This window comes from Saccopteryx leptura, chromosome 2 (assembly GCF_036850995.1).
Source record: "Saccopteryx leptura isolate mSacLep1 chromosome 2, mSacLep1_pri_phased_curated, whole genome shotgun sequence".
NCBI lineage: Eukaryota > Metazoa > Chordata > Mammalia > Chiroptera > Emballonuridae > Saccopteryx > Saccopteryx leptura.
The window spans coordinates 286853181-286868123 of NC_089504.1; the positions used below are offsets into that span (position 1 = coordinate 286853181).

The following is a 14943-nucleotide window of genomic DNA, read 5'->3' on the forward strand; positions in this document are numbered from 1 at the left end:
TCATATTATTATCTATTTATCACATTTTAGTTGTTTGCCTGGCATTTATTTAAATTTTACCTGTTTCTGTTTACTTTTTTTTTTTTTTTTAATTTTATTTATTTATTTATTCATTTCAGAGAGGAGAGGGAGAGAGAGGAGAAACAGAGAGAGAGAAGGGGGGGGAGGAGCTGGAAGCATCAACTCCCATATGTGCCTTGACTAGGTAAGCCCAGGGTTTCGAACCGGCGACCTCAGCATTTCCAGGTCAACGCTTTATCCACTGTGCTACCACAGGTCAGGCTGCCTGGCATTTATTATTAGATGATTATTTTCCCTGTTTTCTTAGTTTTTCTTATTGTCATATCTGTCCAAGTAAAATGTAAACAATCATATTCACCACTGTTTCTTAGAACTTAGAACAGGATCTGGACTTAATGAGTGCTAACTAACTGTTGAGTAAACAAATAAGTGATCCACTAGAAAGAACCAGTCTTCAAATTTAAGAACTTCAGGTCTTGTGGTGGCGCAGTGGATAAAGCGTCGACCTGGAAATGCTGAGGTCGCCGGTTCGAAACCCTGGGCTTACCTGGTCAAGGCACATATGGGAGTTGATGCTTCCAGCACCTCCCCCCTATCTCTCTCTCCTCTCTCTCTCTCTGACTCTCTCTCTCTCCTCTCTAAAATGAATAATTAAAAAAAAAAAAAAAAAGAACTTCAGGTCTGTAGATAACTTATTTGGACCTCGATTTTCTTATTTTCAAAATGTGTATTAGTTTACCTACTTGTAACAAGATATAGTACTTGTTACAAAATATAGTAGCTTTGTTTTTAAAAGACAATATGTTGTCATTCATAGAGAAAAGAAATATATTAGCCTTGCTTTATTTATTGGAACTTTAAGCCAAAATAAAATAAGAGTAGACTAAATGAGGCTCTCCTGAGCCCATTTTCCTCTTTCTTTTTTCTCATTTTCCCCCTTCTTTTTACTTCCCTTCCTATTTGTCATATTTCGTGACATACCAAACATTAGGAACACAAATTAATAGGTTGAGTGAAAGAGACAAACCTATAAGAACATCATGGAATAAAATAAATCAGAGTTGAATAAGAAACTGAATTTTTTCATCATAAATCTCCTTACCAGTTAATGAAATTAAGGCAGTCTCATATAGTGTGTATTTTCAAACCTATAAACTAGTTAGTATTTCCTCTTGTCTACTACACAGGGTTTATTTATTTATTTGTTTGTTTGTTTGTTTATTTTAGCAAGAGAGAGGGAGAGAGAGAAAGACTGAAAGGGAGAGAGACAAGAAGCATCAATTCATAGCTACGTCACTTTAGTTGTTCATTGATTGTTTCTCTTACATGCTTTGATGGGCTTGAGGGGTTCTCAAGCCAGCAACCATGGGATCATGTCTGTGATCCATACAACCATAGGATCATGTCTGTGATCTATGCTCAAGCTGGCAATCCCATGCCCAAGCTGGTGAGCCTGTGCTCAAGCTGGATGAGCCTGCGCTCAACTTGGTGACCTCAGTTTCAAACCTGGGACCTCAGCATCCCAGGTTGATGCTCTATCCACTGCATCACCACTGGTCAACATAGGGTTGATTTAAATTATAATATGTGAAAGTACTTTATAAACTATAAATTGTTAACAAAATACAAGGTAATCATTATGATCAGATCTGAAATTGAGGTTTCTTATGCATAACTGTTGCAGAATACTAATGAGGTTCTTATATATAATTTCTAAAAGATTATTTCAGAAATGTAGATTTTTAAAACAAATACTCTTGATAGTATGATCTGTTTTCTATATATTACCACAGGAGAAAATGTTGCCTGCCTCTAACAGTCTTTTTTTCTTTTTCTTTTTAAATCATAGCCCAAAGAGCCGATTGATTCAATTAAAGAAAGAGAAGCTCGAATACTCTCCAGGAGAGCATGAATATGGGTTATTCCCAGCCCCCATTCATGTTGGTGAGTATCAGTATACACAATATATTACTATGGGGAAAAACGGTATTTCTTGAGTTTGGGTAAAGTGTTTTTGCGTTCTTGTTGTTATTTATGTATTTCCAGTAGGGTCAAGCTTTTTTCTTTACCATTTAATTTATACTCACTCTGAAGAAGTCTGCTGTCTAGGAGTCAGAATGACATAAATCTTCCTCACTGAACTTTCAATAAACAACTCTGTATCTGTAGCATTTGATTTCCTAAGTATGTCATCTAGGAAAACCCAACTCTTCATCAGTTCAGTTTCAAATATTATCCATGTTCAGCCTGACCTGTGGTGGCACAGTGGATAAAGTGTCAACCTGGAGCACTGACGTCGCCAGTTCGAAACCCCAGGCTTGCCTAGTCAAAGCACCTATGAGAAGCAACTACTACAAGTTGATGCTTACCACTCCTCCTCGCTAAAAATCAATAAGTAAAATATTTTTAAAATTTTTTTTCCATATTCTAAAGAAATAAGATGATTTATGGATATGTAATAATCAAAGGAAGAAGGCCCCTGCTTTTCCTGATCATTTATCTGCTTGAAAGTTGAGTAAGATTTATCTTTCTGTTTATTTAGGGGAGAAATGTCAAGGCTTTATTTAGCATTTGAGTAATAATAATACCTTCTAGGGTTCTGCTATAAGCTTATCAAACAAGTAAAAAGTACCTAGAAGACGTTCTAAATTCCTCCTATTTTTTTCTTTTATTTGTTTTAAAATTTTATTTAGAAAATTAACTTCAACAGAGTGACATTAATCAATAAGGTACATAGGTTTCGCCCTGGCTGGTTGGCTTAGCAGTAGAGCATTGACCTGGTGTGTAGAAGTCCTGGGTTCGATTCCCGGTCAGGGCACATAAGAGAAGCACCCATCTGCTTATCCACCCTTCCCCCTCTCCTTCTTCTCTCTCTCTTCCCCTCCCACAGCCAAGGCTCCATTGGAGCAAAATTGACCCAAGCACTGAGGACGGCTCCATAGCCTCTGCCTCAGGCGCTAGAACAGCTCCCACCACAACAGAGCAACGCCCCAGATGGGCAGAGCTTTGTGTCCTCGTGAGCATGCTAGGTGGACCCTGTTGGGACACATGCGGGAGTCTGACTGCCTCCCTGCTTCTAACTTCCGGGGGGGGGGGGAGTACATAGGTTTCAAGGAAACATTTCTATAGCATTTGGACTGTTGATCATGTTATATATCCATCACCAAAAGTCAAATCATTTTCTATCACCTTATATTTGTCCCTCTTTACACCCTTCCCCCCAGCCCCCTCCTATTTTTTCAATGCTTTAATCAGTCCATCTGGAATTTTTATTATTTCCATTCTTAAAATATATCCTACTCTCTCCAAATTCCATTGCTATCACTCAAGTCCATGCCACTATTCTCTTTTGCTCAGGCTACTGCATTGTGTAACAGCCTTCTAACAGATCTGTCCACTCAGTTTTTTTTCTATTCAGTCCACTCTCCACATTCTGAAAAGAGAAATGGTTTTATAATTTAAACATATTTTACTTATAGTCTTCCAGTGGCTTACCTTTATTCCGACTTTCAAGAATGATCTGGCCCCTGACTACCCCATTATTCCCAATATATCTGTTCCTATCTTTCCCTGCATTGTGTTACATCATGTTGGTCTTTCAAATCCTAGAACATACCACGCTCTTTCCCATCAGAAGATTGTTATGCTTATTATTTCTACTGCCTGAAAATCTTTTCTTCAAACTCTTCTCATAATTGGTTTCCTCTCGTCTTTTTAGGATGAGCATAATGTCAATATCAGCTTAAATATCATTTTATTTAAAATTGTTTTTTCTGATTGTCCCACCCACCAAAGAGGGTCCCCCCTTTTATTCTACATCATGTTTTTACTTTTATAATCTATAATTCCTATATTTGCTAGTCATTTGTTTTATACCCCCCTCTGTTATATTATAAACTCTAGGAGTATAAGATTTTTTTGTGTCTCTTATTCTCCTTTGATTTCCCAGTATCTGATACATAATAGAAATTTAACAATTATTTGTTAGGAGAAATCAGGATAAATTGCTGAATATAAATGAAAATTTTTTCTCAGGAACAGTTTACTTGTGTAACATATGCTGATCTTATGCTTTATCGTTTTTTCATCAACTATGACTCTTGACCCTTTTGACTATGGGGCTCTTTTCTTGGTTATGATTATCTAATTCCCTTTTCATCCTTGGAGGGGCCAGCACCAGGAGGGTGTTTAAAGCAGCAGGTTTAGATAATATTTTCAGTAAAGATTAGTTATTGTGTATTGAGTGACTGGAGAATGGTGTAAGTACAGTATAGAGTTATCAGGCTTAATTCTCAGCTAGATAACTATGGTAGTGCTTACCTAATGAAGATAAGAGTTAAATTCCATATTCTCTAGGGGTAATGCCTAAAATCTCTTAAATAAACCTCTTGTTTTTATTAGTGACATCATAGCAGGGAAAGCAGATTCTTAGCAGATTTAGCTATTTCATAGAACCTGCTAATAATAAATAGGCTTTGAAAATAAGAAGTAATTTAAGCCTAATCAGTGGTGGCACAGTGGATAGTGTTGACCTTGGACGCTTAAGACCCAGGTTCAAAACTCCATGTTGCTAGCTTGAAGCCCAAGGTCACTGACTTGAGCAAGGCATCACTGGCTCAGCTGGAGCTTTCCAGTCAAGGCACATGTGAGAAAATAATCAGTGAAGAAGTAAAGTTACACAACTATGAGTTGATGCTTCTTATCTCTCTCACTTCCTGTGTCTGTCTCTCTCTCGCTCACTTTAAAAAAAAACACACAACCATTTTGGTCTTACTGGTTTTGCCCTCTTTCGGAAATAGGCTTCAAAATTGGATGAAGCTCTTAACTATTCAAGGAAATGAAAGAGTTAGTTAAATTCAAGGTTAAATGGGAGAATAATGGATAAACTAAAATCTCTGTCGTGTCTCTGGCATGAAGTAAGAGGTCCCAAATGGAAACTCCTTAATTTAAATATTTTATTTGAGTCCCCACTTTAGCTCTCACTAATACTAATTTGTACTTCATGGTTTACAAAGTGAATAAATAATGGAAAAACTATCCAAGTAATAGGTCTTTATTCCTGTGAAACAAGGCTTTGAATCAGATGGAGGATGGAATTTTTTTTTTGGACAATGCTATTTTGTTTTTCAAATAATCATTTTTGATAGGATAGGGAGGATGGCTCCTCAGTCATTTTAAACAGGTCATTTCTAATATCATGTAAATAAAGAGCTTAACTTAAGCCAGCCAGACCTAGTTTTCTTCTATCTTTGCTGTATTATTTATGAGTAATATAGTTATATAAACAAAATTAAATGTATCTTACCATTGATGGCATCAGATTCAATAAATAGAAAGTAATGTTTATTTTAATGTTTAATGAAATCAGGTTTATTTATCTCATTAGAGAAATACATTTTAAATAAAATTTTACTTTTTATAATTTTGCAGCCTCCGTCTGCATTAATTGTCTGAGGGTTTGTTTCAAGCATCTGAGGACTAAAGAAAAATATACTAAAATAATACATATCCCAATGAGATCTCCCAATAATTCAGTACCCCACTGTTTTATCCAAAAAATGGGATTAAGTGATTGAAGACCATCAGCAATGCCACGCACAGTATTAGAAGCTAATAAAACTTGTAACTTCATTTTGCATGTTAAAAACATCATCAGCTTGAAGCTGTGCAATGTCTAAACTAAGATTATGACATCAGACACTATTCCAAGAAGAGTCTCATTATAACTATGTGGGGTTACTCAAAAGGGGGTGTGATTCCAGTCACATTGACGTTTAAGCTGTGTCTTTACAGTTAGTTCTTCCCCGAGTAGCAACAACTGCATTTTCTAAATCTACCAAGTGTGTGTTGATTTCTTGATCAATGTGAATTTGATTTTACCATGCTAAACTAGCATTTTTATGCCATTTTTGAATCAATTTAGTAGTTTAGATACTTTGATGTAAGGTTACTACTGATACCACTGCAACAGTAGTAAGGGTTATAATGCCTGTAATAGCAGCTATTAGCATTGCAATAACCCTTTTGGAAGGTGACTGTTTACCAAAAAAATGGAATGTGCATCACATCCATCTGCCAAATGTGATTTGGTTCCAAGCCTTGGAGATTAATCCCAGGAGGCCACTGTTTTGGATTGTTAATGATTTGACATTTAGGACATGTGCGTACAATATCTTCAGCCTGTTTCCAGTACAGTTGGAATGTAGCAGAGTCCTGAGGCATTAACATGAATCAAGTCATGAATCTGACTTGCCTTAGTAAGAGTGGGCATAACCAGTTTGTCAGCTATAGTATTGCCTACAGCTAAGGGTCCTGGTAGATTAGTATGTGAATGAATATGAGTGAGTTTTTTATTTTGTATAGTAACTTCACAGGTGGGACTTTCATCTAAAATTTTTTCTGTTAAAAAGACCCCCGAATCCCACAAAAATGTGGAAATTAAACAACATACTTTTAAAAAATGAATGGGTCAAAGAAGAAATAAGTGCAGAGATCAAAAGATATATACAGACAAATGAAAATGACAATACGACATATCAGAATCTATGGGATGCAGCAAAAGCAGTGATAAGAGGGAAGTTCATATCACTTTAGGCATATATGAACAAACAAGAGAGAGCCCAAGTGAACCACTTAACTTCACACCTTAAGGAACTAGAAAAAGAAGAACAAAGACAACCCAAAACCAGCCAAAGAAAGGAGATAATAAAAATCAGAGCAGAAATAAATGAAATAGAGAACAGAAAAACTACAGAAAAAATTAATAGAACAAGGAGCTGGTTCTTTGAAAAGATCAACAAAATTGACAAACCCTTGGCAAGACTTACCAAGGAAAAAAGAGAAAAAACTCATTTAAACAAAATCCAAAATGAAAGAGGAGAAATCACCACGGACACCGTAGATATACAAAGAATTATTGTAGAATACTATGAAAATCTTTATGCCACTAAATTCAACAACCTAGAAGAAATGGATAAATTCCTAGAACAATACAACCTTCCTAGACTGAGTCAAGAAGAAGCAGAAAGCCTAAACAGACCTATTAGAGAAGAAATAGAAAAAACCATTAAAAACCTCCCCAAAAATAAAAGTCCAGGCCCTGACGGCTATACCAGCGAATTTTATCAAACATTCAAAGAAGACTTGGTTCCTATTCTACTGAAAGTCTTCCAAAAAATTGAAGAAGCAATACTTCCAAACACATTTTATGAGGCCAACATAACCCTCATACCAAAACCAGGCAAGGATGGTACAAAAAAAGAAAACTACAGACCAATATCTCTAATGAATACAGATGCTAAAATACTAAACAAGATACTAGCAAATCGAATACAACAACATATTAAAAAAATAATACATCATGATCAAGTGGGATTCATCCCAGAATCTCAAGGATGGTTCAACATACGTAAAACGGTTAACGTAATACACCATATCAACAAAACAAAGAACAAAAACCACATGATCTTATCAATAGACGCAGAAAAGGCTTTCAATAAAATATAACACAATTTTATGTTTAAGACTCTCAACAAAATGGGTATAGAAGGAAAATATCTCAACATGATAAAGGCCATATATGATAAACCATCAGCTAACATCATATTAAATGGCACTAAACTGAAGGCTTTCCCCCTTAAATCAGGAACAAGACAGGGTTGTCCACTCTCTCCATTCTTATTTAATGTGGTACTAGAGGTTCTAGCCAGAGCAATCAGACAAGACAAAGAAATAAAAGGCATCCATATCGGAAAAGAAGAAGTAAAAGTATCACTTTTTGCAGATGATATGATCCTATACATCGAAAACCCCAAAGAATCCACAAAAAGACTACTAGAAACAATAAGCCAATACAGTAAGGTCGCAGGATACAAAATTAACATACAGAAGTCAATAGCCTTTCTATATGCCAACAATGAAACATTTGAGAACGAACTCAAAAGAATAATCCCCTTCTTTGGCATCTTGGTTAGCGTTTTCAAAGGCTAATAGTTGGAGTAAAGTATCAGCAGCTTCAACATTGGTAATTTGTTGTTGTTTTTTTACAGAGACAGACAGGAACGGAGAGATGAGAAGCATCAATCATTAGTATTTCGTTGAACATTGTGACACCTTAGTTGTTCATTGATTGCTTTCTCATGTGTGCCTTGACTGCGGGCCTTCAGCAGACCGAGTAACCCTTTGCTCGAGCCAGCGACCTTGGGTCCAAGCTGGTGAACTTTTGCTCCAACCAGATGAGCCCGCGCTCAAGTTGGCAACCTTGGGGTCTCGAACCTGGGTTCTCTGCATCCCAGTCCAACGCTCTATCCACTGCGCCACCGCCTGGTCAGGTGGTAATTTGTTTTTGAATAGCCTCTTGGAGCCAGGCAATGAATTCAGTATAGGGCTCCTTTGGTCCTTGCAATACCTTTTGAAAAGAGATATCCACTTGTCCCTTAGATTCAGTTTTCTCCCAGGCTTGCAAGGAACATTTCCTAATTTGGGCAATGGCCAGATCTTTCCTAGGAAGTTGATTTGGAGCACCTGCCCATGCTCCAGAGCCCACCAATTGTTCTAATTAAATAGGAACATTATGGGCTCTGTTATGTGCAGCTTGAGTTTCGGCATGATCATGCCACCAAGTCTTTTTTTTTATTTTATTATTATTATTTTTTTTTTACAGAGACAATGAGTCAGAGAGAGGGATAGACAGGGACAGACAGACAGGAATGGAGAGAGATGAGAAGCATCAATCATTAGTTTTTCATTGCGTGTTGCAACACCTTAGTTGTTCATTGATTGCTTTCTCATATGTGCCTTGACCGCGGGCCTTCAGCAGACGGAGCAACCCCTTGCTGGGGCCAGTAACCTTGGGTTCAAGCTAGTGGGCTTTTGCTCAAACCAGATGAGCCGCGCTCAAGCTGGAGACCTCGGTCTCGAACCTGGGTCCTCTGCATCCCAGTCCGAGGCTCTATCCACTGCGCCACCGCCTGGTCAGGCATGCCACCAAGTCTTAAATTGCAGAGATTCCCCAGAACTTAATACAGTTTTAGCCAAAGTGTTCCAATCAACAGGAATTAAGCGAGAACCTTCAGCAGGACCCTGATCAGGTCGTAAATGAAAGAATTAGTTCCATAATGTTGTATACAGCTAATTTCAGTTCCTTCAGTATTTTTTTTAATTTTTTTTTTAATTTATTGTGTTTACGTAGATTCTAGCGTCCCCTCCCGAATGCATTCCCCCCCCCCGTTCCCCTCAACATCCCCCTTGCCCCCCTCCCCACAACGCCCTCCTCCCTTCCCTCCAGGATTTGCTTTTCTGCTCTCTATAATGCTGTAATGTCTGTATAATTTCACCAATCTCTTTCCCTTTTCTGATCCCATCCTATCATCCCCTTTCTCTCTGTCCACTTTCACTCTGGTCCCTTTGATCTTGCCTCTGTCTCTATTTCATTCCTCAGTTCACATTGTTCATTAGATTCCTCAATTGAAGAAGGTCATATTGTTAAGCCTAATTCGGAGGGACCCATAACATTGAAGACAGGGACAAGGTCCGTCGGTTACACATCAAAGCTTTATTGTCTAGCTTGGCCAAGCAGCGGCTACTCCGACAGAATTCTGAAAGAAAGCGTGCTGGCCCTTTGTTCTACTTAGTTTTTATAGTTTTGTAAGTGGGAAATACAGAAGCAAAAATTGCAATTAGGAGCCCCTTACCACTATTGGTTATAGTTATATGTTCTTTAACATGATAGGACCACGTTCAATTTGCAAGCCATACATCCTTTTGGGGAAAACGAAGTTTACAAGCCAACACAATGGTAGAAAGATGTCTCTTTACATATTAAAAGGCATTCCTGTATTATCTAGTGTTCATCTGCTGTTCAGAGTCACACGTATTAAACACACGCATTTACATAGGAGAGGTAGTTTCAGTGGGGACAAATTCCCGCAAATGGCTCATTGCTATGAGAAAAGGTTTATTTTGGCTTTTCTCTCCCTGTACCTGGCTAGCCATTCACCCCTTTCCCCACAGGGGTAGTGGAATGTCTGGGGATCCATGTTTTTCTCCCCTCTGCATTTGCAACACAATGCCAAGGGCCATCCTGACTATGCCAATCACACAGTACAGAGACTATTCTCACAATTTCTCTGCACATCTTAACCCAAATCAACAAAATGTTTCTCAAGCCTCCCAAAATATTAATATTAATTCTGTAGCTTTTGGTACTTTACAACATCTGCGGGTGAAGTGGCTCAGTGGCTCCTCAATATATTTTTTTTTCTCTGCCTGGCTTATTTCACTTAACACAATAGTTTCCAAGTCCATCCATGTTGTCGAAAAAGGTAAGATTTCCTTCTTTTTGATGGCCCTGTAGTAATCCATTGTGTATATGTACCACAGCTTTTTTAATCCCCTCGTCAACCGACGGACACTTGGGCTGTTTCCAGATCTTAGCTATTATAAACAATGCTGCCATAAACATGGGGGTGCATTTCTTCTTTTGAATCAGTGATGTGGTGTTCTTGGGGTATATTCCTAAGAGTGGGATGGCTGGGTCAAAAGGCAGTTCCATTTTTAATTTTTTGAGGAATCTCCATACTGTTTCCCACAGTGGCTGTACCACTCTGCTTTCTCATCAGCGGTGCAAGAGGGTTCCCTTTTCTCCACATTCTCGCCAGCACTTAGTGTTGTTTTGTTGATGAGCGCCATTCTGACTGGGGTGAGGTGATATCTCATTGTAGTTTTAATTTGCATTTCTCTAATTACTAGTGATGTTGAACATTTATTCATCTGCCTATTGGCCATCTGTATGTCCTCTTTGGAGAAGTGTCGATTCATTTCTTTTGCCCATTTTTTGATTGGATTGTTTATCTTCCTGGTGTTGAGTTTTACAAGTTCTTTATAAATTTTAGCTATTAACCCCTATCACAGTGGTCCCCAACCTTTTTTGGGCCAAGGACCAGTTTAATGTCAGAAAATATTTCATGGACCGGCCTTTAGGGTTGGACAGATAAATGCACAAAATAAAATTATGCGACCGGCGTAAAAACTGTGGTATTTTTAAATATAGTTGTCGAACTTACAAGGCAAGCGTCAAGAGTGAGTCTTAGATGGATGTAACAGAGGGAATCCGGTCATTTTTAAAAAATAAAACATCGTTCAGACTTAAATATAAATAAAATGGAAATAATGTAAGTTATTCTTTCTCAGCGGACCAGTATCAAATGGCCCACGGACCGGTACCGGTCTGCGGCCGGGGGGTTGGGAACCACTGCCTTATCAGACATATTGTCAAATATGTGGTTTGTATTTTCATTTTGTTCATATTATCTTTAGCTATGCAAAAGCTTTTTAGTTTGATATAGTTTCATTTATTCATCCTGTCCTTTATTTCACTTGCCCATGGAGAAAAATCAGCAAATACATTGCTGCGAGAGATGTCGGAGAGCTTACTGCCTATGTTTTCTTCTAAAATGCTTATGGTTTCCCAACTTACATTTATGTCTTATCCATTTTGAGCTTATTTTTGTGCATGGTGTAAGTTGGTGGTCTAGTTTCATTTTTATTTTCCAGGTAGCTGTCCAATTTTCCCAACACCATTTGTTAAAGAGATTGTCTTTACTCCTTTGAGTGCTCTGTCTCCTTTGTCAAATATCAATTATCCATAAAGGTGTAGGTTTATTTCTGTGTTCTCTGTTTTGTTCCATTGATCTGTATGCCTGTTCTCTTATTTATTTTTTTATTTTTTGTATTTTTCCGAAGCTGGAAATGGGGAGGCAGTCAGATAGACTCCCGCATGCGCCCGACCAGGATCCACCCGGCACGCCCACCAGGGGGCCATGCTGTGCCCATCTTGGGGCGTCGCTCTGCCACAATCAGAGCCATTCTAGCACCTGAGGCAGAGGCCACAGAGCCATCCTCAGTGCCCAGGCCAACTTTGCTCCAGTGGAGTCTTGGCTGCGGGAGGGGAAGAGAGAGACTGAGAGGAAGGAGAGGGGGAGGAGTAGAGAAGCAGATGGGCACTTCTCCTGTGTGCCCTGGCCGGGAATCGAACCTGGGACTCCTGCACGCCAGGCCGATGCTCTACCACTGAGCCAACCGGCCAGGGCTATATGCCTGTTCTTATGCCAGTACCAAGCTGTTTTGAGTACAATGGCCTTGTAGTATCAGGAAGTGTGATACCACCCACTTTATTCTTCTTTTTCAAGATTTCTGAGGCTATTCATATTCTTTTTTGGTTCCATATAAATTTTTGGAATATTTGTTCTATATCTTTGAAGAATGTCACTGATATTTTAATAGGAATTGCGTTGAATTTATAAATTTCTTTGGGTAATATAGACATTTTAATGATGTTTATTCTTCCTATCCATGAACACAGAATATGCTTACACTTGTTTGTATCTTCTTTGATTTTTATCACTGTTTTATAATTTTCCGAGTACAAGTCTTTAACCTCCTTGGTTAAATTTACTCCTAGGTACTTTATTTCTTTTGTTGCAATAGTGAAGGGGATTTTCTTAATTTCTCTTTCAGACAGTTCATTGTTGGAGTATAAAAATGCCTCTGATTTCTGAGTATTAATTTTATATCCTGCCACCTTGCTGAATTCATTTATCAGGTTCAGTAGTTTTTTGACTGAGACTTTAGCGTTTACTATGTACAGTATCATATCATCTGCAAATAGTGATAGTTTTACTTCTTCTTTTCCAATTTGGATGCCTTTTATTTCTTCTTCTTGTCCGATTGCTGTGGCTAGGACTTCCAGCACTATGTTGAATAAGAGTGGTGAAGGGGGGGCATCCCTGCCTTGTTCCTGATCTTAAGGGGATTCCTTTTAATTTTTGTCCATTGAGTATAATGTTGGCTGTGGGTCTGTCGTAGATGGCCTTTATCATGTTGAGATGTGTTCCCTGTATTCCCACTTTGCTGAGAGTTTTGATCATAAATAGGTGCTGGATTTTAGCAAATGCTTTTTCTGCATCTATTGATATTACCATGTGATTTTTCTCCTTTTGTTTATGTGATGAATCACATTGATTGACTTGCGAATACTGAACCAGCTTTGCCTCCCCAGAATAAATCCGACTTGATCATGATGTATGATTTTTTTTCATGTATTGCTGGATCTGGTTTGCTAATATTTTGTTGAAATTTTAGCAGCTAAATTCATCAGGGATATTGGCCTATAGTTTTCTTTCTTTGTATTGTCTTTGCCTAGTTTTGGAATCAGAATTATGCTCACATCATAAAAGGAGCTTAGAAGTTTTCCACCCTCTTGAATTTTTTAAAATAGCTTGAGAAAGCTAGGATTTAGTTCTTCTTTGAATATTTGTAGAATTCTCCTGTGAAGCCATTTGGCCCAGGGCTTTTGTTTGTTGGGAGAGTTTTTGATAACTGCTTTGATCTCATTTGTTGTAATCGGTCTGTTTAAGTTTTCTGATTCTTCCAGATTGATTTTTGAAAGATTATATGTTTCAAGGAATTTGTCCATTTCACCTATGTTGTTTAATTTTTTGGCATACTGTTCTTCATAGTATTTTCTTATAATCCTTTTTATTTCTGCATTGTCAGTTGTTACTTCTCCACATTTCTAATTTTATTTATTTGAGTCCTCTCTTTTTTTCTTGGTGAGTCTGGTTAAAGGTTCATCAATCTTGTTTACCTTTTCAAAGAACTAGCTCTTGGTTTCATTGATCCTCTATTTTGTTTTTTTAGCCTCTATGTCATTTATTTTCACTCTGATCTTTATTATTTCCTTCCTTCTACTTCCTCTGGGCTTTACTTGCTGTTCTTTTTCTAGTTCTTATAGATGCAGGGTTGAATTGTTTATTTGAGCTTTTTCTAGCTTCTTAAGGTATGCCTGTAATGCTATGAACTTCTCTCTCAGGACTGCTTTTGCTATGTCCCATAAATTTTGAGTTGTTGTATGTTCATTTTCATTTGTTTCAAGGAAATTTTATTTCTTCCTTGATCTCATTGTTAACCCATTTGTTATTTAATGACATGGTATTTCCTTTCCAAGTGTTTGAGTGACATTTTTTAGTGACATTTTTTAGTTTTTATGTTGTAGTTGATTATTCTAGTTTCATGCCATTGTGATCCGAGAAGATGCTTGATATGATTTCAGTCTTCTTAAATTTATTGAGACTCGTTTTGTGTCCTAACATGTGTTCTACCCTAGAGAATGTACTATGAGCACTTGAAAAGAATGTATATTCTGGTGCTTTAGGGTGAAAGGTTCTGAAGATATCTATTAAATTCAGTTAATCTAGTGTATCCTTTAAGTCTGCTGTTTCTTTGTTAATTTTCTTTCTTGAGGATCTATCCAGTGCTATTAGTAGGGTATTGAAATCCCCTACTATTATAGTGTTGCTATTGATCTCTCCCTTTATGTCCATCAAAATCTGCTGTATATATTTAGGTACTCCCATATTAGGTGCATAAATATTTATAATGGTTATATCTTCCTGTTGGAGTGCTCCTTCTTTATCTCTTACTATATAGCCTTTGTTTCAAAGTCTATTTTGTCAGTTATAAGTATTGCTACCCCAACTTTTTTTTTATTTCCATTTCCATGAAATATTTTTTTTCTATCCCTTTACTTTCAGTCTATGTGTATCTTTTGTTTTGAAGTGTGTCTCTTGTAGACAGCATTTGTACAGATCCTGTTTTATTCACGCAGCTACCCTGTGTCTTTTGATTGGAGCATTTAAACCATTAAATCTAAGGTAATTATTGATATGTAGTTGTTTATTGCCAAATCTACATTCCTGTTTTACTAGATTTTTCCCCCTTTTGTTCTGTTTACAAGAGGCCCCTTAACATTTCTTGCAGCATTGATTTGGTTGTAATGAATTCATTGAGGTTTTTTGTTTTTTGGTGTTTGTTTTTTTTTTTTGGTCTGGAAAACTTTTTATTTCTCCTTGAATTTTAAACGAT

General features: G+C 37.4%; 1 protein-coding gene across 3 annotated transcripts in view; it reads left to right on the top strand.

Moving 5' to 3' along the window:
• ASH1L (ASH1 like histone lysine methyltransferase) overlaps nt 1–14943 on the top strand; it is a 324062-nt gene that overhangs the window by 224212 nt on the left and 84907 nt on the right. For all 3 annotated transcript variants that reach the window (XM_066362231.1, XM_066362230.1, XM_066362232.1), the window contains one exon: nt 1871–1965. In XM_066362231.1, coding sequence (XP_066218328.1) covers nt 1871–1965 — 95 coding nt within the window. The remainder of the gene's footprint in view (nt 1–1870; nt 1966–14943) is intronic.